The sequence below is a fragment of the Callorhinchus milii genome, unplaced genomic scaffold (assembly GCF_018977255.1).
Source record: "Callorhinchus milii isolate IMCB2004 unplaced genomic scaffold, IMCB_Cmil_1.0 Scaffold5, whole genome shotgun sequence".
NCBI classification, from domain to species: Eukaryota; Metazoa; Chordata; class Chondrichthyes; order Chimaeriformes; family Callorhinchidae; genus Callorhinchus; species Callorhinchus milii.
Window position 1 is genome coordinate 32,525,626 of NW_024704746.1, and position 27,842 is coordinate 32,553,467.

General features: G+C 44.6%; 2 protein-coding genes across 9 annotated transcripts in view; one reads left to right on the forward strand and one right to left on the reverse strand.

The window, feature by feature from the left end:
• The window catches only part of zdhhc17 (zinc finger DHHC-type palmitoyltransferase 17), a 36,974-nt gene extending 24,311 nt beyond the window's left edge, over window positions 1–12,663 (reverse strand). For both annotated transcript variants that reach the window (XM_042335585.1, XM_042335584.1), the window contains exon 1: window positions 12,550–12,663. In XM_042335585.1, coding sequence (XP_042191519.1) covers window positions 12,550–12,615 — 66 coding nt within the window. In that variant the 5' untranslated portion in view covers window positions 12,616–12,663. The remainder of the gene's footprint in view (window positions 1–12,549) is intronic.
• A 4,836-nt stretch (window positions 12,664–17,499) lies between these two features.
• The window catches only part of osbpl8 (oxysterol binding protein-like 8), a 68,789-nt gene continuing 58,446 nt past the window's right edge, over window positions 17,500–27,842 (forward strand). For 3 of the 7 annotated variants that reach the window (XM_007895348.2, XM_007895349.2, XM_007895350.2), the window contains exon 1: window positions 17,503–17,755. The gene's annotated coding sequence lies outside the window, so the exon portion shown is untranslated. Of the gene's footprint in view, window positions 17,756–27,842 lie in introns of all 7 variants that reach the window. The other 4 variants (XM_007895346.2, XM_007895347.2, XM_042334872.1 and 1 more) reach the window with 3 other exon arrangements.

The following is a 27,842-nucleotide window of genomic DNA, read 5'->3' on the forward strand; positions in this document are numbered from 1 at the left end:
CACTTATTTCCACCAATGAGTCACACAGTGGTACCAACTTTTAGCTTCATTACTCAACACAGAAACAAAACAGAAGCTTTTATAACCATTGCTCTGTACCATACAATAATAATAATAATAATAATCCTTGCATTTGATATAGCGCTTTTCACGTCAGGAGGACGTCCCAAAGCGCTTCACAGAACACACTGTAAAGTGAATTGACTGTATATTTGTGGGCGAACGCGGCAGCCAATTGCGCACAGCAATGTCCCACAAACAGTCGTAGATTGAAAATGACCAATTTAATTATTGTTTTTTGTTTTTTTGGAGGGATTATAGCCTGCAACTGAGGTATAGAAAGGTGTTGGACAACAGTGACAAAGCTTGTTTCTCAGAATTGAATCCGAGGGTAAATGACCTCTTTTAACGCCTACCCGTCAATAAAATTCGCCAACCAAGCTGCTTTACGAGGCGAAGATTCCTGAATTTATTGTTTAAAAAAATACATTTTTGCCAGTCTAAAACTGGGCTCGATATCCCTGCACCAGGAGTTGCCCCTGCTAGAAAGTGCCTGATATTTTCATGATTCAATGGAGTATTTTCAGAGCTAACAGTTCACACCCATTAAAAAATTGAATCATATTCTTGTCAAAATAACAAGAAATGCACATCACATAAATTTGAAAATATTTTTAGTTACAATATTTGAGAAAACTGCTGAGCTTGTCTCATTCTACAAAGTAATGTTTACAGTTCTTGTATTCCACCCCCCGTCCTAAATCACACTACTACTTTCCTCAGGTGTAAGCTCAGACAGAAATGTTGCCAGGCTATTTGATGGAGACAAACATCACGGCTGAAGCTAGTGCTGTCCTCACCAAATATCTACATCAGGGTGGCCCAACAATATTCAGGAGTAGAAACCTGGTTGAGTTTTCTCTTCCTCAGTCCAAGGACACTCGGCCGATTATATCAACTAGCTCACCAGAGAGCAACCTGTAGCCTTTAGGATCACACTGTGTGATGCATTTAAGTACTGGACCATCCTCGTATAAATATTCAAGGTTTATTCCATTCAGAACTCAGCATTTCCTCCACTTGGAAAGAAAAAATCTTTCATACCCAAAAAGTGCACTATGTATTTGTAGTTATTTTCTGGATTTATTCTGCTCAACAGCAACACACCTGTGCATCCACAATACTCATCTACCAGTTTCATAGCCTGCACCATTCATTTTCACAACACACACACACACACACACAAAAAATTCCAGAACTTGCTGAACACCACACTACTCTTACGACCACACTGTCTTGATAATTTTAATTATATTTCCTGCTTTTCAAGTTGTAGTTTTGCAGCAAGCTCATCAATTTTAAAGTGAAACCATAAATATATACATCAGTTTATAGAGATCACAATGAAGGTCTACGCATTGCATGTTTTTAATGATTGTTTGGAAAGAATTTGGTCCCTTGTCTGTGTGTCTGTAAAGGTTGAGACACACAGCTGGGACCTTCTTGTAAATCCAAGCATAAGCAATGAATTTGCCTGTTGCTCTGGGGCATCTAGCAGCAAAAGTGTGATAAGTCAGCTCAAAAGGTCAAACACCAAAGCAGTAGAAATACAGAAGTAAATCCTAGATATTTATTTTCTTTCAACCTGGTGCAAAACATGACAAAACGTGCTTTGTTCCGATCTTCAAAAACTTTGGTTTCAGACTATGGTTAACAATAAACATCAAAATTGAACAAAGCAAACCCAGATGGTTTGAATCTTTCCTTTGCAAAAAAAAAAACTGATGACATTTCCAAACTACTCAAAATCTACGTGGAACAGATTTTATTCAAAAACACTTCCAACAACATTAATTCCCTAAAACACTGAACAAATGAACTTCAGTCAGAATTCAAGATGCAATGGAAACTTTCTGGGCAATCGAATCCACAAATTGGGGAAATTAACTACTTATTTTTGGTGAACAGACATTAATACAGTATTTTTGTTCTTGTCATCTAAGTCTACTGTATATTCAAAAATACCTGTTGAGCTTCAGTTAGCAATCTTGCTGCCCAATTGAGAACTAAATCCTGTAGACACAGGAAGTCCTAGGCGTGATCTCCAGCTCGCTGCTATGTGCACGCACACACAGACTAATGACATTCATTGCCTGGGTTCATACACAAATAATCACTTAGGTGCTGAACTGGGAAACAGCTGGAGCCTGTGGGACTGAAGTTCTAAGAGTCAAGAGAGGAAAAAAATAAAATACATAATGGAACAGAGAACACAAGAATAACACAACAGGATTTTTCAACATTCCAACTCAAACCTACACTTGTTCACAGATGCTTTAAACAGTTTATCAGTACTTTAGTAATGTATTCTTAAAACAATCATCTCTATATGAATTCACAACATCATTCAACCTAAATAGCCTTTCAAAAAGGCAAAAGATAATGTGCTGTCAAAAGTAAATGACAAATACACAAGCCTTTCATAAATTTGCTCAGAGCATATTAAAACTGTGATGAGGAGAAACCTTAACTGTACTGATGACTTATAAATCATTTCTATAATGAAACTACCAAGTATCATCAGCATAATTTATTTAAAAGAGCCTTTGCCGCTGCCCTTCACTATGTGCATGTCAGGACATTGAAACTGGGTGTTTGTTTTCAATCCTAATGTGGAGTGGGCATCATAAATCCAGCTACCCACAATACTACCCAGAGCAAAGCAACTTCAAACAGTCAATAAAAACAAAGCATTTGAGGGATACGGTACAGTTTCATTATCCACCTGTTAGGTTTCCAAATAATGTCAAGTATAACCAAACAAAAAGCAGTATTTTTAAAATTAAGAATGGGAGAGGGCAAGTCTTAAACAGCAGTAAAACCAACACACAAAGTATCTTCATAGTGAATAACTTCATCATCTTCATATTTTGCTTTTGACAATCTGGATCTGGTGGTTAACACTTCTGTGCAAATGGAAAATAGGCATGTAATCTCAAGCACTCCGGGACCCTACCCCGCCTGAAGGGCGCTGTATAAATGCAAATTGTTGTTGTAATCTAATAAAATGGAATGCCAATATATGACTAACAATTTATTTGAACACAAGTCCAATTTCTGTGAGCTTACTACAGTGCAAAACCATAATGCTTCTTGCATAACAAAGCAAGCGTAGACTCCCAAGAAGCTTTCAACATCATTGTCACACAAAATATACCAAGCAAGAGGTTGGGTAGACCCAGGAAGATGGTCATTTGTGATGTGTTACATACTTACTTTATGAATAAGATGGGTACTAAACTTTTCTAGGCAAGGTTTTCCAAAGCCTTCACCAATACCAACAGGACGTGGGCAAAACAGTGCAAGTTACCATCTGGTTTCTCTCCCTGACCTCAGAATACAATGGAACTCATGATGTGGGGATAATGAGCATTTTACCAAGAGACACGACCAGAGGCCAAAAAAAGGCTACTGGCAGAAGATCAGAGTCTGAGTAGTATTCAGAGTGTCTCAATCTGAGATACATCTGGAATTGTTCGGAATGTGTTACAGTATTTATAAATGCTTTTGCAAGCTTTGTAAATTGGAACACCACATTTACTGGTTAGACACATCGATATTGACTTCCTTGCAGCTGGATACTAAGAAAAGCTGTCTGTTCTCCCATTTCCCTGTACATTGAAGATTATTACGATTTTCGAAGGAGCAGATGATTTTTTATGTATTGGATTTTCAGAATGAGAAAGATGAATTTCTGCGTTGGAATAGACTTGTATTCTTGCATGTGATATAGTGCTTTATCGAGTTATCAAAACGAGTCAAAAAGCTTCACAGAATTTACTGTAAAATGTTTTCTGTAAGCAATAGTGCCTTATTTACATATACTTGGGTCCAAAGAAGAATGTCTTTCTGAACTTCAGACCACAGAAACCAAAGTAAGACCCAAACATCAAAATGCTTCCACAACTGAGATTTTCAGCAGCTGTTCAACATTAAGGATTTTTGTATAAATTTGTATAAATCAAAACTCACTATTTTCAGGTAAAGTAGAAACAGAACTGATTTAATATTTCTACTTCTTGATCACTTTACTATCTGTAACACTGTATGGAGAAAAGCCAAGAGGTCAAAGTAAGATCACTAAGCCCATCTTCATGAATTTTCTTGAGCTTTGTACGGCTTTAAAAAAATGTTCTCAGTTGGAAGCATACATGAAGAATGTGTCATAGCTGAAAGTGTCAAATGAATGCAACTACTAGACACTAACCAGAACCTCTTTCCAGTTTTTCCAGTCAATCTCACTTGACTGGATATTCTCTCAATGATGCACCATGCATTTTTAAAAGGCAACACTTCAAGATTCTGGGCTCCAATTTTAAACGTTAAACCAAAAATGATTCCCTGGCTGCATCAAAAAGTGTTGCTAATTACTCTTTAACAGCTGGATCAAGTCTGCATTTACAAAAAGCATTTCAAAATACTAGAAAGATAAATTGCTTGGTACAATTTAAAAATTCTGCTGGGTGGAAATAATAAACTGGCACAGATGCATAAGGCTCTTGTCTACTTTTTTTTCCATTCGTCAAGTCCTAGGCTTCAAATTGTATTTCATATATATATGAGAGAGGTTTCCAGCAAGGTTTCAATATAAGCAACTATAGATTTGATGTGCAACAGCCTAAGCCTTAGATGGTTTCCCAGTAGGTCATTCCAACATTATATGCAGAAAAGTGGAAAAGTCCTGTAGCTCAGTGGTTGAGCACTCGCTTTGCAAGCTAGAGACCTGAGTTCAATTCCCGGTAGGGCGAAACCTTGGGCAAGTTTCCTTACTCCACACAGAGCCTAATAATAATCCCTCCAAAACCAAAAACAATAATAAAATTGGTCATTTTCAATCTACGACTGTTTGTGGGACATTGCTGTGCGCAATTGGCTGCCGCGTTCGCCCACAAATATACAGTCAATTCACTTTACAGTGTGTTCTGTGAAGCGCTTTGGGACGTCCTCCCGACGTGAAAAGCGCTATATCAAATGCAAGGATTATTATTATTATTATTATTATAAAAGGTTTGGCCTGTCTTATCGTTATTTGCTGGAAGCTTGCTATAAATGTAATGTTTGGAAACCTATATGTTGATGGAATAAAGCAAAATATGAAAAAAAACACTTTGGGGCAAAAGTGAACTGCAGGATTGAGAAATTCAATGTGCCAAAAGACTGTTACATACTCAGTACCTCTTGCGTAGTTTCAGGCTACATTAAAAAAACTCCCAAGGGTGCTCGTGGTGCAGTACATTTAAAGGCAAACAGATATTAATAAATTAAGAGCAAACAGTAATTTCAAAATATCTCCAAGAAAGATGAAGTTAAACATTACGCTAAAATAACAATCCTTGCGTTTGATTAATACTCAAATCTGACTATATAAACCATACACTTATGTAAGCATAAGTATCTGACAATGCATAACATTTTGAATTCATGTTCGGCCAAATCCATTGCATTCCAACAACCTTAATTGACATGCTTCTAATTCCAAGAATCATTCTGACTTAAAAGCTGAGCATCTATTAATCAAGATAAATTGGTCATGCTGGAGCTCTAGCATCATCTGAATTGTAAGAGGGGCAGAGCAATATTTTAATGCATCTATTTCCTACAACAAAAACAACTTGGATTTATATAGCACCCTCCACGCCAGACGGCATCTCAGAGTGCTTCACAGTAACGGATCCCGGGGCCGAGCCAGGGGGAGGGGGCGGAAGGTGACCAAAGGCACGGTTGAAAAGGTCTTCAGCAGAGACCTGAAAATAGGAAGAGAGGGGGCAAGGCAAAGGGAGTGAGGAAGGGAGTTCCAGAGCCTCGGGACGTAGTGGCTGAAGGCATGGCTGCCGAGGGTGGAGCAGAGGACTCGGGGGACAAGGAGGAGGCCAGACCCGGAGGAACGAAGGCAACGGTCACTGTTTTGAGGAGAGAGGAGATCAGAGAGGTAGGGGGGTGCAGAGGAGTGGAGGGATTTGAAGGGTGAGGATCTTGAAGTTGATCCTCTCTGGGACAGGCAGCCAGTGCAGTCTGGCAAGGACTTGGGTAATCGGGGAGCGGAGTTTGGTGCGGGTGAGAATGCGGGCGGCAGAGTTTTGAATAATCTGGATTTTATGGATGGTAGTGGAGGGGAGGCCGGCGAGGAGGGCATTTGAACAGTCCAGCCGAGAGGTGACAAAGGCATAGACCAGGGTTTTAGCGGCTTTCGGAGAGAGGTATTGGCGGAGACGGGCAATGAGTCAGAGGTGGAAGAAAGCGGTGCTGGTGAGGGACCGGATGTGGGAGAGGAAGGATAATTGGGGGTTGAACCTGATGCCTGGGTTGCATATGGGTTCGGAGTTTTAGGGGGAGGTCGGGTAGGTGGAGGAGGTGAGAACCGTGAGAGTTTAGACGTTGACGAGAGCTAAAGAGTATGGCTTCCGTCTTGTCAATGTTCAGCTGAAGGAAATTTGCACTCATCCAGCTTCTGAGGTCTGACAGGCAGCTGACAGAACATCAGGGGACTGGGGATCGCAAAGAGAGGTGGAAAAATAGAGTTGGGTGTCATCCGCATACACGTGGAAGTGTACCCCATGTCTGCAGATGACATCCCCAAGAGGGAGCATGTAGATCAGAAAGAGGAGGGGGCCAAGGATGGATCCTTGGGATTCCCCGCAGGTAACCGGGTGAGAGTGGGAGGAGAAGCTGTTTGTGCAGTTGTACTGCTGGCGGGTCGTGAGGTATGACTTGAACCAGGCGAGTGCGGTCCAACTGAGGTGGATGACGGAGGAAAGGCAGTAGAGGAGGATGGCGTGATCGACTGTGTCGAACGCCGCGGAGAGGTTCAGGAGGACAAGGGAGGCAGAGGGAGCCCTGGTCACAGATAGAGAGGATATCGTTTGTGACTTTCACAAGCGCAGTCTCTGTGCTGTGGGCAGGGCAGAAACCGGACTGGAGGGGTTCGAAGAGGGAGTGGGAGGAGAAGTGTGCGAGAAGTTGATCGGCAACAATGCATTCTAGGACTTTTGCGAGGAAGGGCAGGTTGGAAATAGGGCGGTAATGGCTGGGGTTTGAGGGATCTGGGGAGGGTTTTTTGAGGAGAGGGGTGATGACAGCAGTTTTGTGTGGGACAGGGACTGATCCGGAGGAGAGGGACTGGTTGATGACGTCAGCCAGTAGGAGGCAGAGGAGGGGGAGCTGGGTGACCAGCAAGTTGGTGAAACAGAAACATAAGGGTACCATTTCTCTAATGATACATCTTACATTGATTTGCCAATAAACCTTACATTTGATATAGCACTTGACCACATTGTTGAGATGTCTCAAAGTGTTTCACAAGATTTTTCTGTTAATTGTAGCGATTGTATATTTCTAGTTGAATGCAGCGCCAATTTGCATACAGCAACCATAAAGTGATTGACCAATGTTGTTTGGGGGAATCGTTGGCTAGGACACTGGGGGAAACTCCCTTCTCTTTTTAACTAACGCCATGGGTTGTTAACATCCACCTGAACAGGCAGGTGGGGACTCAATTTAAGGTCTCCAAAGAACGGCAATTCCAACAATGCAGCACTCGCCCGGCACTTCACTGGCAGAGACTGCTCCCTAAACGCAATATCATGCATAATATTTAAATATGTTAATCAGGAGAAAAGACGACTTTAAAAACACTGGAATGCTGCTAAATTACAGAGAAAGCCTGCAGTGCACTGCACCGAGGCAGTTTGGAGGGGGGAGAAGCAATTAAAAGAAACAGATATTTCCAATAAAGGTTACCGGGTTAAACTGTACTACAGGAAGGTCTCATGCAAAGGACGGCAGCTCCAACAATGCAACCTACAACGATGGAACCTCTCCCCCGCACTGCATTGGAGTGTCAGCTGAGACTATGGGAATTCAAGTCTCAATGTGGGGTTTGAAACCGCAACCCTCTGACTCAAGAGGGAAGGGTGCTTCTACTAAACTAGGCTGACACACAATACTTCACAAACCAAATTGAAAAGCATATGTGGAAGTCTGAGAATAGGATCAAGTTTGGATGTAGATCAAATAGGCTTCAACGACTCACTGACAAGGTTAGCACATTTAGGGGAGGTAAGATAGACAACATGCAACTCCAAGAGGGGAGAGACAGAAATGGAAGGCACAGCACAAGTTCTTTCAAAATTTAACGGAGAATCACTTAGCAACAAGAAAAAAATGTACAGGGTATATTTATGTTTGAGGAGACAACAAGCTAACAAGCACAAACACTGGTATTAAAACCACTGTAATATGTGCCTTTGAGAGTAGATCTTAAGTAAAAAAAAATTGAATTGGGCAAAGTTTCCATTTTGTTTGTACAATGACGTTTAAGTACAATGCAAACAGATTGAAACAAAATACATCAACGGCAGTTACAACATGGTTTCACTGCATAAAATGTTTAAAAAAACAATGTATAATGAGATTTTTAACTATATTCCAGCATTTTTGTATTAGGAACAAAATCATCCTTTGTACATGTTTGCCTCTTTCAACTAAGAGGGTGAAACATGCTCCAGCTGCTACTAAGTGTAAAATAGCAATTCAACTGCCCCAAGTTGAGCTGACTCACTTGCCTGTACCCTGTGGGAAATTACGCATCCCCAGCGGTGTTGGTAGTTAAATAAAGAGATGAATCAATGCCTGCTCATTTGCTTCATTCCTTATTTGTCTCCTATATTGTACATTTTATATAATAATTATACCTGCATTTGATATAATGCCCTAATGTTTCAAAGCACTTTACAAGAGTGCTTGTATTATATCTACAAAACAGTTTTTTGCAAATAAATATGGCAACTAATCTGCACCAGCCATATCCTACAAAGAGAAATGAGATGAATTACCAATTCATCTGTTTTTAAGCGGCAATTTCACAACTATGTTTGGTTCTTCCAGTGCAACTTGAGATTTTCTGTTTTATACAAATTATTGCTGACCATTTTAATTTTCTTTTTTCCTTAAATGAATCATTCTAATATTTTCTTTATAAATTTCCCATCTGGTCTTAATTCAATGTACACCCCCTTGCAATATTGTTACTTCAATTCGGACAGTGATGAAATGGCTCACAGCTGGGAAAAGGTGAGAGGCCAAAGCTAACACTGTAAGGCTATCGCCAAAAACAATTGAATGTAGGAGCGACAACAGGACTGACAGCGATAGAAGTTAGCAGAACAAAGAGTATGAAGGTGAGGACTGTATCTGTGACTAACTGGTTAATAATGACTAACTGTTAACAATGACAAATTGATGTAATAAACTTTTACTTCCCACTTTTCCAATTTATGATTTCAAGGTTTTAGTGGATCAGCGTCTTAAACACAAAGTCCTCGAATACCACCAGGCTATTTCCTTGGGGAGAGCAACAAAAATAGCTCAGGTATACAGTTATTACAGAAGAGAACACTCTCTACTATGGTGAGAATAACAGATCCCTACTCTGTTGATGATGAACCTTTGATGATTATTCCCTTCTCTGCTCAAGGAGTATTGACCAAGAATCAAACCTGGAACTTTCCAGGCCTGTAAGATCAAAGACCACACCATGTTATCATATTTACCCAATGAGTCATTAGGGTGACTACTGATTGCCATGTACAGTAAATAGTGGATTTACTGTACCAAATTCATGGATTCATATGTACCAAATGAAAGAGTCTTCAAAGTATTCAATATCATAATATTGTTAATGATAAGTTACTATTTCTGTCAAGTCTTTATATTATAAGGGAAGATGTTTGGAAAATGGTCAGAGAATACCAAACCATTACTTTGTTCTGAATTACAGGCATTCTAGGCTACTGCAATGCTTGCCTGCAAAATTTGTTGTTGTTTTACACCATTCTGAGTTGTTACTCCCCGTATTTATACCACAACCTTGATTTCATATCACGTAGACAAATTTCACACTAATGTAAAATAATAGATAGCCAATATCGGTTTATAGAGAAAGTAGGAATCAGAGGAAGTATCTTGCAATGGATATGTAATTGGCTGAATGATAGAACCCAGAAGGTGGTGGTACAGGGAATGTCATCGGGCTGGGAGAATGTTATCAGTGTAGTTTTGCAGCAGGTCTATTTTAGAACCTCTTTTAACATCTTCATAAATGATCTGGAGCTAGGAGTCACAAGCACATTAGCTAATTTTGTGTATGACATAAAGCTTATGAAGGTGGTAGACCGCAAAGGTGAACAGGATAGGTTACAGGAGGACTTGGACATACTTGGGAATGGGACTAATCGATGGCAGATGAAATTCAATGTAGAGAAATGCAAAGCGCTTCACATGGGGACAAAAAATCCAGGAAGGGTCTATTATTTAAAGGGAAAGAAAATAATCTGTACAGAAAATGAAAAGGACCTGGTGGTCCTGATTGACAATAAATTGAAGCTATCGCAAGAATACTCGGCTGCAGTGAGTAAGGCAAACCAAATGCTGGGTTGCATTAAAAGGGCAATATTGAACCAAAATAGTGGGGTAATCTTCCCACTTTATAAATCACTTGTGCGACTGCATTTGGAATACTGTGCGCAGTTCTGGTCACCGCAATATAAAAAGAATATTGCAACGATTGAGAGGAGGGCAACCAAAATGAATGAGGGACTGGACTACGAGGGGTGATTAGGTAAACTCTAAACTGAGGCATGTTTACGCTAGAGAAGAGAAGGTTGAGGGGCAATATGATTATGATCTTCAAGATTCTGAAGGGACTAAATAATGTACACCATGATAAGCTCTTTTATCTTGCACTGAACACAGCAGAACCAGAAGACATGGCCTGCAATTGGGGGAGGGGGGGGCGGCAAATAGGTAAATTCAGAACTAATCTGCGGATACACTACTACAGCAGTAAACTTATGGAATAGGCTCCTTAGAGAGATGGTGGAAGCAGACAGTGTTGTTTCTTTCAAGAATAAATTAGACTTCTAATGGAAAAATATCTCGGAAATAACACCTGTATACAGTTTGAGACAAGACATGTCAAGCAGTAGTGGACAGTGGAAGGTAAACTAGGTCGCCTTCTGTCTAGCAAATTCTTATATTCTTATATAGTCATGCAGCATTTCAATTACAACAAATGTTTTTCAAATTATGAACAGAGAAATAAAAATTCTACATGATTATACTTATAATAAATAACAAAATCCTTGCAGTTCGTATATAGCCCTTCACATCAGGAGGATCTCTCGAAGCACTTTAAAGGATTTTCTGTAAAGGTTAATGACTGTGTATTTGGCCCACCTTGAAACTTACCTCACTGACCATGCTTCTGGTCATCTTCTTTCCTATCCCCACCCCAATCGCCTACCAGCTCAGCAAGCTGTGTAAAGCATTTTAAGACATCCTCTCAATGTGAAATGCTAAATAAATCTATAGTGTTTTGGAATGGTAGGGGGAGTAATAGATTTTAAACTTTCTTCAAAACAATTACCAACCTTTTATCCAGTTACAGCACCATCTTCACCCAATTTACTGAATGCATACCACTGTTCTCATTCAAAAGCCACATCTGTGACATAGTGCCCAATTTTAACCCTCTAAACTTCATCTTAAAGAAATATTGGAAAATAAACTGGATGTAATCTTTGGAACCCTTTCAACCAAATATTTTCCAAAATGTCACACTTACGAAGGACTGACGTTATTCTGTTTATCCAGTATTAAGCACAACGTGCTACTGATTCAAGCGCTCCAAGACGCCGTCCGGCGTGAAGGGCGCTGCATCAACGCAAACTGCTGTCGATTGAACTTCCGATTCAAGACCAATTTCGAAAACTCTGACTTTACAACACTGTCACAGGAACACAGAAATTCTACATTTTTCAGATTACCAACCAGGCAAAAGCCAGGTCTGTCCCGTTTCCAGAAGGCGGGGAACAAAACTTTCATTCTCCAAAAGGACTCGATATGCAACGCCTCCCATGAACCAAGGGGAACGCTTCTGGACAGACCGTCTGCTCCAGTTCATGTTCGCGTGCAAACCAGAGGAGAGGAGGGAGGGGTGTGAGCAGCAGCTTCTGCTCCAACAGCGGGTGAGAAGTGCGGTGCGGTGCGGACTGAGCAGCAATCGGACACTATTCTCACTATTATTATGGATATTAATAATAAATGAATGCTGGTGAGGGGGGAGGGGGGAGTGTGGAGGGTGGGGGCTGTGCTCTACTCCTTGCAGTTACGGGAGTGATACCCAGAGGCTAAATCCCTGGAACGAAAACAAAGCGATGGAGTGCAGACAGACGCGTCCCCACTTGGGGATTGGCCCTGTCCCTGGGGGGAGGGGGAGGGCGGGAGAGGCTGCGCTGCCCCGGGTACTTGGGGAGGGTCGGGGGGTGAGGAGGAGGAGGAGGCCTCAGAGGCCGGCGATGCTCTGCCTGGGCCTCGGGGAGATTCGGGTTTCAAACCCGCCTCCTCCCTCCCCGAGGGTGAGAGCGCGCAGCTCGGGCCCTGTGTGTACTGGGAGGGGGGAGGGAGGGGGGGGTGTCGGTGCTGCGCTCTGACCTCGGGATGCAGCACAGGGACGCAGCCCGTCTCCTGCTCGAACTCCTCCATGTTACTGTCCACCATCTTCACCCGCCCGCTGCATTGTGGGAGGACAGCCCCGCCCCCCCCCTCTCGCCCCCTCCTCTCGCCCCGCCCCCTCGCCAGGCAGCGCTAATCGACAGCGAATCGAATCGACGTCACCGCCGCGCTCAGGTCCCAGGCCCGGCTCGTCGACGCCGGAGCACATCGAGCGGCCGCTTGTTCCTGTTGTTCGTCGTCGTCGGTGTCGTCATCACATCATCATCATCATCATCGTCAGCCCTCTCGCCTCCTGGTGTCAGGACGCCTCGGAGCGCTTCGCAGGGGAAACCGACCGCAGAGTTGGTGTGTGCGACTGTTGTGCATTTCAATGTCGATAACTGAACGGCGATTCACAATCACGATCACAAGTAACATCCTTTTTGGGTCCCCCGACTCACGGCGCTGTGTCGCGGCCTCGAGGCGCCTCAGAGCGCTTCGCGGGATTCTGGGGGCGACACGCAAAAAGGGGGGCCCTCGGAGTGAGTGAGGGAGGGAGGGAGTGAGGGAGGATGTCATTGGCTCAGGACCACCGTTTAACGTCTCATCCGCGGGACAACAACAACTTGAATTTATGTAGCACCCCTCAGGCGGGCGGGGGGGGGGGGGGGTTTGGGGGTTAAGGTGGGGGGTAGAATCCCAGAGCGCCTCCGCAGCGCACAGCACCGGCGGCCATCGCAGCGCACCCCCAGCGCTCCGCTGATATGTCAGCGGCAATTCGTATGGGTTCCAAATCCCGACTTGGGGCGCGAGCCCACAGCCGACTGACTCAGGGCTGAGAGATGTCACTCCCTCGCTTACTCCGACCCTCGCCAACTCGTCCCGTCGCCCTCCGCCACACCACTGGCAGGCGAGCTTTCGGACGGTTCCGGAACTATCTCCCTAAATCCCTCTGCCTTCCTCCTTTTCTGCTCTCAGAAAATCTCTCTGACTGCGCCGCCAGTCACTTCTTGCCCACCCCCGGCGTTTCGCAAACTGCTTGGGCTCCCAAACCACCTTATCCCGTATCTTCCATCCTGCTCGGGTTCCCATTTGATATCTGTTGAATGCTTTTAAAACATTCTCCTGTGTGAAAGCCAAGTTTGTATCCAAGAGCGAGTCATTGTGCTGAAAGTGCTTCCTTGGTTCTCCAATCACCGTCCAATACGTGTCCCGAGTCACCGTTCTTCATTTGTGAGCCAATGCACAAGGCAACATTGAGGTTTCTCGACTGTTATGGCACATCACAGCCCAGTCAAATGGTGTCCATGTGTTCACGCGTTCAAGAAGGGGCATCCGGATAGGATTCAAGAGCAGAGTCCCTCGGTGAAATAACAGGTGCTTTCAAGCATCATCAGGCTTGGCTCGGCTCGGCTCCACCAAAGCTTCTCTAGTATTACTGTGCGACAGTAGGCGTGCTTATCAAAACAGAGCGTTCCGTATTTATGAGCCTGGACAAAGAGCGCGGCCAGAATACTTGAGCTCATTAACCATGAAATAAAGATAGAGGTGGGTGGCATCAGCTGTTAAATTCCTTTAGCACAGCCCTGCTGCAATCATTCCACATGATGGCACTCTACTCACAAGTTTAGTAAAATTGCCAGGAAGAAAGCGAGAATAAATCGTGCAAGCAATGTTGGGGCGAGTTGGAATTCACAGTAGTCTGTTCACACTGTCCATTCACAATTCTGGAGCAGAATATGTCTTGTATGTATTGCTGGTCATACAAAAATGCAGTCAAGTGGAAAAATACGAGTGAGATAAACACCATCAAAAGGATTTGAATGAATAAAATAGGTGAATTCAGGAATGCCACATTAATTCATCCAGATAAATAATAATAATAATAAATGTAAAATAAATGTAAAATGGTACAAATTAAAGCATGAAAAAAAATGTGCATGATGATGGGGTATTCATTTAGAAGGTAGAAGGAAGTCTGGTTCAGACCAGGACACTAGACATTTATGAAACAGCTTGATGCTGTAATGTAAAAACACGATGAAATTCCAGAAAATGAAGATCAAATTAAGATCATTATTGTGGAAAATTAAAATCAAATCAGCCAAAGGATTTTTTTGTGATATTGCACACAGTATGTCTATATACTGTAAACAGATGTACACATATTTTATACCACTTCTGTTTTTACTTCCCTGCGTTCACTTTTGGTAACTGCAATACATTTTTCCCGGTTCCCCTCAAACCGATAAAGAAATTATTCTATCCCAAAGTGTTGCACTGCCCCTTGTGGGTGGAAAAACAATATCCACTCCCAGGCCTCTTATCATTCATTGAATCGTAAAATCTTACAGCACAGAAGGAGGCCATTCGGCCCATCGTGCTCGTGCCGGCTCTTTGAAAGAGCTATCCAACTACTCCCCCACTGTTCTCGCTTACCCCATTGCTCTGAGGTGTGTTAACCAAACATCCAACTGGTAGAAATGTAACTCAATGACAAGGGACATATGTCCTAGCTGTGGACAGGAAGATAGAGCCAACGCTCTTGCGTATTTCATGCTGAGCTGGGCTGCATACCGGGAAGCTCACAGGAAGTTCTTGGTACTTGTCATCCATGTAGTGATGACACAAACCCACGCGAGTTGGATGTCAAAAGACCAACAAGTGACTATCCTCTTTGTGGGGAGGGACGGAAGCGGGGTCTCCTTTAGTCCTCCAGGGCACCGTTAATGACACCCCAGTCAGCCTGGCTCATCGGCACGACTTGGAAGGGCAAATCAATCACAGGGGGCAGGGATTGGAGAATCAAAACCCTAACAAAAGTCCCCCCACATTCTGGGGTCACTAAAGCTTGGCTTTTTGCCATCCTGCACCAAATACTCTCCTGAATTAAGTAAGCATGATGCATACCTACAGGGAGATATCTCAGGAATTTTCATATATAGGTGGAATGCTCTGAACAACGATGGGGTATTCCATTTCAAGATCCTCTCACTCGTTTTCAAATCCCTTCATGCCCTCGCATCTCCCTACCTATCTGATAATAATAATAATCCTTGCATTTGATATAGCGCTTTTCACGTCTTCTAGACGTCCCAAAGAGCTTCACAGAATATACTGTAAAGTGAATTGACTGTATATTTGTGGGCAAACGCGGCAGCCAATTGCGCACAGCAATGTCCCACAAATATCTGATTAAATAACCGATCTGCGTACCCCCCACTCCACCACCCGCTGCCTCCGCTTGGCCAGCTCAGACCTGTGTTTCATCCCCTTTGCCCAATCATCGGTGGTCGTGACTTCAACAACTATGTCCCGAAATTCTGGAACTCTCTCCCTCAATCCCCCTGCTTTGCCCCCTCCCTCCCCACTTTCAAATCCCGCCTAAAAACCTTCCTTTTTGATCATGCTTATGGTCACCTACTCCCTGTAAAGCACTCCGGGACGTTACCCATGTGAAGGGTGTTATATAAATGCAAGTTGTTGTTGCTGAAATGTGCAGTTTGGTTTGGATATTCTTAATAATAACAACAAATTACATTTGTATAGCACCTTTCACGTCAGGAGGACGTCCCAAGGCGTTGAAATCATGGTGATGGGTTTCCGTATATGTCAGATGCATCGCTGATCAAAAAAAAAGAATTACTTGGATATATCCGAGAGTAATCCACAGTGTATTAGTTGTTGATCATTTCTTTCCCTCCCAACCACCCTGCAAAGAGCCCTGACCTGTCTGCTGAGTGCTTCCCTAGCTTGAGATTGGCTTGTGGATAAATTACAAATACTGAACTGCATCCAACTTCCACATTAGAACAAAGAGACTCTGCAGCCAAATCAATTGGTGAAAGAAATACCCATGTTGTAAGCCTTAAACCAACACAATTCAATTGAATAAATGTTGCTTAAGGCCATATGCTGGTTTCAATAACTTGCATTATGCAGTTATTTAGATGGTGTGACACAGTTTGAGCGTTAAGATTAGGTGTTCAGACTCATGTGAATAATTGATACCTAAGTATTAACAATCTTTCAACATCTAAATATTGTGCTGAAATAATAAAAATGCAAAAATGGGGGAAATAAACTTGTCATGCAGGAGGGTAAACATGTTTGTATCATGATTTACAGTTTAATTGAACATACAAAGTGATACGTCAAGAACAAAATGCGTTTACAAAAGTATTTTTAGGTACCTCGATTAAGTTAGATCTGCAGCTATTAATTTTCTTATTTCTTTTAACCTCTATCTGTAATTGACTGTAGTAGTTTTGTGATTACATGCAATCTGCCTCAGAAATACCATGTGCTTAATTACAAGTGAGGGAATTATTTTTAAAACACGTGTTGGGTTCAACCTTCTGATGTTATCCATTGCCGTTTGAAAGAAACAGTAAATGCACAAAATGAAAGCTCAGCGCAGGCCGTTTATTTTCTTTCTCGTTTAGACACGACACAATAATATAATCCTTGGTATGGATATAGCGCCTTATCACGTCGTGGAGACGTCTCAAAGCGCTTCACAGGATATACACTGCAAAGTGGATTGACCTGTGTATTTTGTGGCCGAAAAGCGGCAGCCAATGGCACACAGCGACGTCCCACAAACAGTCGCGGATTGAAGTGACCGTATCACTATTATCACTATTCGCAATCAATGAACAATTTATTCTTATTTTTATTATGATAATCAATGAACCCGTGCGCAATTGTTGCGAGAGCGAACGCACGGTTCAACAAAACCACTTGGCAAATGGGTGGGGAAACTCTCAACCCTGAGATGTGAAGCGTTGTTTTTTTTTAAATAAATTTTTTTTTAAAAAAAAATGCTTTTCGTTTAAAATTGAATCAAACCTGAAATATCCTGTTACACAAATTGCTGTGAGTGAGTGAGTGAGTGAGTGCATCTTGACACGTGACTTGGAGCTCCGGGGTGGGGGGGGGAGGAGTGGGAGGCAGGACAAGTCGAGCCCATCTTGCAGCACAGCGACGCCTCCTCGGCTTCGACGCCGACGCCAACGCTAGGGCGACTGGATCGATAGCCGACAGCGTGGGAAGGGAAACGGATGTAGCCAGGCCGGGGTAGTGGCGGACAGAGAGCTCGCTGCGGCAGTCAAGAGCTCGTGAGTGTGTGAGCGCGAGCGACAGAGAGAGCGAGAGAGAGAGAAGGGGAAGGAGCGGCGGCCATGGACTGAGAGCCGGGACCCAGGTAATGCCATCACAGCCTGGGGACAGGCCCCGCCCGCGTACGACCCCCCCCCTCCCCTCGGTTCTACCGTTAATTACCCCCCCCCCACCGGTTGAAAGCGGGCGGAGGGGCCTCGAAACGCTCCGCGTCGGACGGTTGGTTTGAGGCGGTTTCTGTTCACGGGACCGTTTTAACACCGCGGCGGAAGCGCGAGACACACGGCTTACTCCCCCCTCCCCCTCAGCCCTCTCCCCCTCAGCCCTCTTCCCCCCACCCCCTCAGCCCTCTCCCCCCCCTCAGCCCTCTCCCCCCCCTCAGCCCTCTTCCCCCACCCCCTCAGCCCTCTCCCCCCCCCCCTCAGCCCTCTCCCCCCCTCAGCCCTCTCGCCCCCCTCAGCGCTCTCTCTCGCCCCCCTCAGCCCTCTCTCCCCCCCCCTCAGCCCTCTCCCCCCCCCTCAGCCCTCTCCCCACCCCCTCAGCCCTCTCCCCCCCCTCAGCCCTCTCCCCCCCCTCAGCCCTCTCCCCCCCCTCAGCCCTCTCCCCCCCCCTCAGCCCCCCCCCCCCCTCACCCTCTCCCCCCCCCTCAGCCCTCTCCCCACCCCCTCAGCCCTCTCCCCACCCCCTCAGCCCTCTCCCCACCCCCTCAGCCCTCTCCCCCCCTCAGCCCTCCCCCCCCTCAGCCCTCTTCCCCCCCCCTCAGCCCTCTCCCCCCCCCCCAGCCCTCTCCCCCCCCCTCAGCCCTCTCCCCCCTCAGCCCTCTCCCCCCTCAGCCCTCTCCCCCCCCCCTCAGCCCTCTCCCCCCCCCCCTCAGCCCTCTCCCCCCCCCCCTCAGCCCTCTCTCCCCCCCCCTCAGCCCTCTCTCCCCCCCTCAGCCCTCTCCCCCCCCCAGCCCTCTCCCCCCCCCCTCAGCCCTCTCCCCCCCTCAGCCCTCTCCCCCCCTCAGCCCTCTCACCCCCTCAGCCCTCTCCCCCCCCTCAGCCCTCTCCCCCCCTCAGCCCTCTCCCCCCCCCCTCAGCCCTCTCCCCCCCCTCAGCCCTCTCCCCCCCCCCTCAGCCCTCTCCCCCCTCCCCTCAGCCCTCTCCCCCTCCCCCTCAGCCCTCTCCCCCCACCCCCTCAGCCCTCTCCCCCCACCCCCTCAGCCCTCTCCCCCCCACCCCCTCAGCCCTCTCCCCCCACCCCCTCAGCCCTCTCCCCCCACCCCCTCAGCCCTCTCCCCCCCACCCCCTCAGCCCTCTCCCCCCACCCCCTCAGCCCTCTCCCCCCCACCCCCTCAGCCCTCTCCCCCCACCCCCTCAGCCCTCTCCCCCCCACCCCCTCAGCCCTCTCCCCCCACCCCCTCAGCCCTCTCCCCCCCACCCCCTCAGCCCTCTCCCCCCCACCCCCTCAGCCCTCTCCCCCCCACCCCCTCAGCCCTCTCCCCCCCACCCCCTCAGCCCTCTTCCCCCCCACCCCCTCAGCCCTCTTCCCCCCACCCCCTCAGCCCTCTTCCCCCCCACCCCCTCAGCCCTCTTCCCCCCACCCCCTCAGCCCTCTTCCCCCCACCCCCTCAGCCCTCTTCCCCCCACCCCCTCAGCCCTCTTCCCCCCCACCCCCTCAGCCCTCTCCCCCCCCCCCTCAGCCCTCTTCCCCCCACCCCTCAGCCCTCTTCCCCCCACCCCCTCAGCCCTCTTCCCCCACCCCCTCAGCCCTCTTCCCCCCACCCCCTCAGCCCTCTTCCCCCCACCCCCTCAGCCCTCTTCCCCCCCCCCTCAGCCCTCTTCCCCCCACCCCCTCAGCCCTCTTCCCCCCACCCCCTCAGCCCTCTTCCCCCCCCCCTCAGCCCTCTCCCCCACCCCCTCAGCCCTCTTCCCCCCACCCCCTCAGCCCTCTCCCCCCTCAGCCCTCTCCCGCGAGAGTCTGGGGATAATTGCCCTCTCCATCACTCCCCGCACCCTCCCCTCACAGAGCCAAGGGAGAGCTCTCCCTCCTCCCTCATCCTTCCTCCACCATCCCCTCCGCCCTTCCTCCACCATCCCCTCCCCCCTTCCTCCACCACCCACTCCCCCACCCATTTCCTCCACCCCTCCCCCATTTCCTCCCCCCTTCCTCTGTCACACCCCCTTCCTCCATCACCCCACCCCATTCCCCCCCTTCCTCCACCACTCCACTCCCTCCTTCCTTCCCCCCCCTTCTTCCACCACCCCACTTCCCCTCCCTCCTTCCTTCAACAACAACAACAAATTTACATTGATAGAGCGCCTTTCATGTCGGGAGAATGTCCCAAAGCGCTGAACAGTCAGGCGTTGGGGCCTGAGCATGAGGGAGGGGTGGTGTAGGGGTGAGAGAAGGCAGAGAGGTGGGAGGGCGACCAAAGGCACGATTGAAGAGAAGGGTCTTGATACTGACTTTGAGCGAGGCAAAGGGACCGTGGGATGGAGTTCCAGAGTGTGGGGGCAGAGAGGCTGAAAACCCGGCCACTGATGGTAGGGCGGGTCAGGTGGGAGACATGGAGCAGACAGGAGCCCGATGACCGGAGGGAGCGGGCAGGTTGGTAAGGAGTCAGCAGGTCAGAGAGGTAGAAGGGGGCAAGGCCATGGATGGCCTCCGCCACCCCACCCCCCTCCCTTCCTCCACCACCCCACTCCCCCTTCCTCCACCACACCACTCTCCCCCCTTTCCTCCACCACCCCACACCCCCATTGCCATGATACTGGAGAAACGCCCTGAAATAGATTTGCAGCATCTTTCAATATCCACTTGAATGGGCAAATTGAACCCAGATTTCTTGTTTTTCTTGAAAGGCAGCTCCTTCTACAGTGCAATGGCTTCACCCCCCTCAGTACTGTACTGGAGTGTCATCCCAGAATATGAGCTCAGTTTCTTAATGGGCCTTCAGTATTAATAATAATAACCCTTGCATTTGATATAGTGCCTTTTCGTGTCGCTGAGATGTCTCAAAGTGCTTCACGAGATATACTCTAAAGTGGATTGACTGTATTTTGTCAACAGTGTCTCACAAACAGTCATGGAATGAGTGACCAATTGTATTTGGGGAACTTTTGGCCCAGACAGGGGAACTTTTGGCCCAGGCATCAGGAAAAACTCCCCTCTCCCTTCAAACACTGCCATGGGATCCGCAACACCCACCTGAACTGACAGATAGCCATGTCCCATACTAATCTCAGGGTGCCCTTCCCTAAACAAGTAAAACGGGAATAGGGAAAAGAAAAAATAGCTTCTTCTAATTCTAGCCAGTACTCATTGCTGAAATGTGCGCCTGCAGAGAAGGACACATTTGTGCTCAGCTACGATGTCTCGAGCAGTTGAAAAGCTTGCCTGAGGCTCCTATAAGAGGCATAGTGAGTGCTCATGTGAGACCAGTCTATACTTGTAAAACCACAATCATGACAAGAATTGGTGCTTTCAGGAAGTGAAAAAATAGCCGCAATATAGAAGAAAAAATAATACCAAAAAAACACAGGGGGAGGTTTGGAGATTTAGTCATTTGGGGCATACAGTATTGAACTGGCTATGGTTAAATCGCTTTTAAAAGGGAATTAGACCAATTAGACTAATATGTCCTTGGAGTCCTGTAGCTCAGTGGTTAGAGCACTCGCTTTGCAAGCAAGAGACCTGAGTTTAATTCCAGGCAGAGGGCGAAACCTTGGGCAAGTTTCCTTACTCCACACAGAGCCTAATAATAATCCCTCCAAAACCAAAAACAATAATAAAAATTGATCATTTACAATCTCCGACTGTTTGCTGTGCGCAATTGGCTGCCGCGTTCGCCCACAAATATACAGTCAATTCACTTTACAGTGTGTTCTGTGAAGCGCTTTGGGACGTCCTCCCGACGTGAAAAGCGCTATATAAAATGCAAGGATTATTTTTATTATGTGTCAGGAAAAAGCAGAGAAGTAGGAATTAACAAATGACTCTTACTGAAAGTAGGCATGATAGGATGAATACACACTTTCTATGCTTAAAAAAAATCTATTTGGTTTGTGGCCTACCTATGTCAAATCTGAATGCAGTAGTCTGTGCAGTATTGGTGTAGATGCAAGAAATGATCTGTTCTCATAAGGGTATTTCTGATGCTTTGGCTTGAGTCATTAACTGGTATTCAAATATAATCCCATGGTCCATATTTATTTTCTAGCAGTAAAATATAATATAGTAATATCCATTGAAGAGGGTGAGAGGAAAGGTTCGCTTGTGTCTCTGGGGGTTCAGAGAGACGGTACCTGGTAATGCTGGATTAGCATTCATTATGAAAGGATTAGAATATAAGAGTAGGGAAGTCTTGCTGCAACTGTATAGGGCCCTGGTGAGACCACACCTGGAATACTGTGTGCAGTCTTGGTCTCCTTATTTAAGGAAGGATGTACTTGCCTTGGAGGGGGTGCAGTGTAGATTTACTCGGTTAGTACCAGGGATGAAGGGGATGAGTTATGAGGATAGGCTGACCAATTTGGGCCTATATTCTCTAGAATATAGAAGAATTAGAGGGGATCTTATAGAAACCTATAAGATTATCAAAGGGCATGATAGAGTAGATAGTGGGAGATTGTTACCCCTGGTTGGAGAAACTAAAACCAGGGGTCATAACCTTAAAATCAAGGTCAACCCTTTCGCACTGAGTTGAGGAAGAACTTCTTCACTCAAAGGGTGGTGAACGTATGGAACTCACTACCCCAAAGGGCTGTTGACGCTCAGTCCTTGAACATATTCAAGACTGAGATAGATAGATTTCTTATTGCAAAAGGGATTAAGGGATATGGGGATAAGGCAGGGTTAGGTTATTAGCTGGAGTTAGATTAGAAGATCAGCCATGATTGAATGGCGGGGCAGGCTCGAAGGGCCAAATGGCCTGCTCCTGCTCCTACATGTTATGTTATGTCTGCAGTTATCCAAGGTATTGTTTGTGCGTGTTTGGCTCTAATGAGACATGGCTGTGTCATGACTGAGCCAAAGCACTAATGGGTGGGTCACTCAGAACAAGTACTGTGAAACGTTCTATGTTGTATGAAAGCTGCTTGGTTATCAGTGTACCCTAATTTTATGAAGCACAGGGTACTCATTCATTATGCTACCTTGTCTCACAAACCATGTATAGCTCTAATTACAGTTATCACCACCTTTTAAATTCCTGGGGTGAACTGGACAGCAACTATTTGTGGGACACTGCTGTGCACAATTGGCTGCCAGTTTTTGCCCACAAAATATGCAGTCAATTCACTTTACAGTGTATTCTGTGAAATGCTTTAAGACGTGATAAGGTGCTACATCAAATGCAAGGATTATTATTACGTGATACGCTGTTCATCTTTTACTTGCTTATCATGAGATCTTCATGGTCTTGGCATCATAATCTCACTTTCAGTCATATGTTTTTTACTTTGTATGCAATGATGTCCCCCACGTTCAAATGGGTGGTAGTCAATGGCAACACATATTGAGATGGCACTTTTGCCGATTACAACAATGGAGCCCGTCATTGCGGTGAAATGTGCTGATAACAAGTTTGCTACCTAGTTTGCTGTTCCACTGTGTGGCCCAAAGCAATTTTGCCCTTGGTTACAGTAAGGTGAGCTAAATAATACATAAAATCGATGAAGGGATTCAAGAATACAATTGAGTTCAAATAATTCTGTGCCATGTTGAGATGGTGACATACAGAAAGCATTTTTTTATATCTTGAGAGATGATTGCAACCAGGAATGTAATTTTTAATTTTAAAAGCTGATGAGACTCTATTCAAGATTTGAGATACCTGACTACTTTCCTCCTTCAGCTATTAATTACACTACATTTGTTTTTTTTGATACAGGATTAGTATAATACAAGAGAATAGTATCTTTCTTTTTTTAGAGACTCGCCCTTTTCTTTTTTGCCTTCAATTGGCAAATTCACCGACACATATGGATAGGATTTGGAGCCTCTTTGCATATGAAAATTGCATGCACAAACCTATATGGGTCACTTGAGGCTTTTAACTTTTAAAGTTATGGGGAGGGGTGTGCAGAAGTTGGTTTATGAGTGGATTGTTAAACAACTTTCTCACCTAATATTAAAGCTCAGTGAAACAGAATAAAACTTTGAACTGGTTTTAGTGGCACACTAGTTAAATTCTCAACTTTGAGGTGATTATTACCACACACTCGATTATGTCTAAATATTTTTGGTTTGTATGAAAACATTTTGGGATGTTAACCTGTTTGAAAACAATTATTAACTTTAGTTTTGTTCAGCAGTCCAATATAGGTTTGCCGTGTGAGAGCTGCTGTCAGGGATCTGAACAGAGTTTTTCACATTGTGTTTATTTCATGTTCTAATTTATAAGCATTTTATTCAAATTACATACAATTCTATGTGCCAATGGCAAGAAATTCAGCCACCCCCTCTGACAATTGTGCATGGTCTTGTACCTTATGTGATTGTTATTCTGCAGTGATGTTCATTCAGACAAGAAGCAGATGTCAGGCTTGTGAACAGAAAAGTATTACAAAATATTAGATACCAAAAAGTATTTCAGTCATGATGTAAAGGAATATTTATTAACATGACAATTCATTGTAAAGGTTTGTACCTTTTATACTTGGAGTTTAGTTGCAGACTGCTGCTGTAAATCTCGCACATTATTTTATTTGAGCATTATAGGCAATGATAAGAGTTGGTGGTCTCTCACCTTAATTTTAAGGTTATGGAATGTTGACAATCTTGATTTATACTGTAAGTGCATGAAAATTAATCTGATAAGCAACTTCGTTTGAAGTGTTGATGTTTTATTTTCATGTGTATTTTAGTTGGATCCAAATGCCTCGTGAAACAATACACTTTAGATCTTACGGATTGTTTTAGTTGCAAATAGTTTCTATATCTTCATGCTTCTTTGCATCTTCTACACAACAAACTTTGAATGGTAAATAAGGGCGAAGCCTGTACTGGCCTATCTCATATAGCTGACTGGAATTAATAAAAATTTATGGTCAAGCGTTTTTCTTGTACATTTTCTTTGCTTATGTTCTCCCCCACTTTCCCTCCTTGCAAATGCTGACTTTGATGCGGTACAGTTCCTCAGGCTTGCACCTTGTTCCACGGGTTTTATCTTGTAGCTTGTTCAAGTGACCATTCTTCATATGTAAGCCTGGATAGTGATTGTCTGCAGACAACCATGAAGGGCATCGCAGGAGAGCTTGATCTTGTCACATGATGTCATTGCATGTGCACTGTCTGGCAGAGGTTACTGCATCAAGATCGCGGATGTGAAGTCATGCTGATTTCCCCTCTAGTAGCCCAGAAACATTGGCAACACCATCTCTGCTTTGGCAGCAAATTAAGCATAGACGAGGATGTTACTTTTGAGTCATGTTGTTCCTTGGTGTTAAACTGTGTAAGCTTATTAGGCATCTTATATGATAGTTACAATTATCGAAATGTCTTACAATGAGCAGGTTTCTGTGCTGTGTGTGCCCAAAAAGGATAAGCTACATGGCATATGAAATGTTTTCTTTTGGAGGGTATATATAAAAAAGTGCATATTAGATATTGTTATATATGTGCTGTTTAGTGGACATGAAATCTCTCATACTTTTCTTGGCTCTTACAGCGAGTTTAACAAAGCTAAAGAGCATAGGTGAGGAACTAAAATTATGAAGTACAAGCAAGACAAAGAAAATCAGAGGAAAATAGAACAGAAAAGGAAAAATGTTTGATAGGAAAGTGTTTTTATAGAATCTTATAGCACTGTCAAGTATTGAGAATGCTTTTGTAGGCAAACGGACCAGCCGTTTAATAATAATCCTTATGTTTGACATAGCCTCTTTCACGTCGAGAGGTTGTCTCAAAGTACTTCACAGAATATGCTGCAAAGTGCAGTGACTGTATTTTGCAGGTAAAGAGAAGGTCCATTTGCACCAAATCCCACGAATGGGCATGACGTGAATGCATTAATCCAGCTCCTCAGGATATCCTCCCAATTTGCAAGATGCTATATAAATGCAATTTGTTGTTTGTTGTAATTGGAAAAATACAGCAGTTGGCCAAGTCAGTAGGGGAAAGGGCCCTCTCTCTTTCATCTTGATTTTCAGGTCATAGAGTACATAGCATTTTGCAAAATGAGTCAATGCCGCCTCCTGTTTTCAGACTAGTAGAGGTTTTTATTGCTGGGAACATTTCCTTGCAAAATTCCTAATAATTGAAAAAATGTTCTGATGCTTTTAGTCCAACAAATGGAGACGGAAAAGATAATTGAAGATCAACAAGTTATAAATTGTTTACTTTAAAAGTGTACCAAAGTGCTGTTTATGTACCTCCTTTCTAAGATTATGAAGTGGAACATTATAAATTAGCTTTAATACATCTTCTGAGGGTAGTTATTGTAGTATTGTTTCCTCCCTGCCTTTCCTCCTTCCACTGGTCTCACTGGAGTGAGTTTCAAACCACATTTGTGGCTTGTTAGTAGTGTCCCGACAGTTCATCTGTCCATGGAATAGGAAAGCAGCCAGCGTATCTGCAAGCGGTGGAAGCTTAAATTATTTTGCTGTTTCATGCACTGGTACTATTCTATTTGGAGGAGGAGTTAATGGTACCTATCATTACATTAAATTGAAGCTGGGCTGTTAGAGGCAGCATTGCAATATAAACATGGCGTAAAGGTTTCTCTACTGTGTCCCAGGTTGAGAATAGCTTTCCCGACTCTTTTGATATAACATTTTCATTTTCCCTCACTATCTCTAAATGTTGTGCTGTAGGCTCTCACTCACTGGAACATCATATGGAAATTCTAAACTACTTCCACATAGGATTCGTCCATATGAGATCCTGGAAATGTAGGGGTGTTGTATTCACTCAATCAGAAATCATTTATTCTGGGCTTGTGTTTTAAATTACAGTTTGCTACCATTCATGCATTGATAAAAGCATCGGTCAGGGTTATGTTTCTCTTCCCAAGCCTCCAATAAAATGTACTGCAATTAAATATGCAAATGGTATGATCATTATGCATGAGATTTTCTATGTGTTCCACCAATGTGTTTACGTAAACAAATTAGTATTCCATCTTTCTATTCATACCATCCCTTACTAATTAAAATACTGCAATAGCCATTAAGAAGGTACGTGACCTGATTTGCAAAGAATTATCTTCATGTTTTCAGACTTTTTACGGAAAAGTTACTTTGAGGCCTTTTTTGGCATGTAAGATGACAATTTTAAGAGATTAGCTGTAGTAAATCTGAGCCAATTACTGTATCCTGGTTTGTGCCCATTTGTTTTGTTTTTCAGAATCAAATGTACTGGAATTTAGATTTCCATGGAAGAAAAAACCCTGATAATCTGCATTTTTAGTGGAAATGTTGTCACTTAATTTCATCACAATGTTGACCTGACCATACTATTCACATTGTGAGTGAGTTTACAATTCTTGGCCAATAAAAGTAACTTTTGACTTGAACTGAGGTCAAAACTAGATTGGTCTCGGGCCACTTCCTCCTAGAGAGAAAACAAGTTTGACAATTAATTGACACATTAATCTTGTGCTTTATAGGAAAGCTCTTAAAGAATCCACATGTTGTCGTGGAACTCACGCATTTTTTTCCTTCTTGGTGCGCTGCCTAGTTTGTTTAACTAAAAAGGATGCAAACCACTATAGTGTTGAATAACCCTTTGGATCTTTGGTCACGTTGGGTATGCAGTGTAAGACGACTTGGGCACAGGCCCAACTAGTCTCTAATGGTGTTTATACTCCACATGAGCCCCACCCATCTAATTCTCTCTCCCGTATCTCAGTTCCCTTCTTTGTATATGCATCATGTTTCTTATTAAGAATATTTATCCTTTTGCCTTGTGGCAGAGTTCTACATTCTCAGCACTTTTTGTTGCGTTTCTCCATCTTATCTTTAGTAAACCTATGATACATATTTCTCCTGTGACCTCCAAACCAGATACACCCACATGTCACACTGTTTCAAGTTCAAGATCCTGGTCCTCACCTACAAAGCCCTCCATGGCCTTGCCCCACCCCACCTCTGCGACCTCCTAACCCCCCACCAACCTAATCCCTCCGCTCAGCCGGCTCCGGCCTGCTCGACATCCCCCGCCCCACCATTGGGAGAGCCTTCAGCCACTCT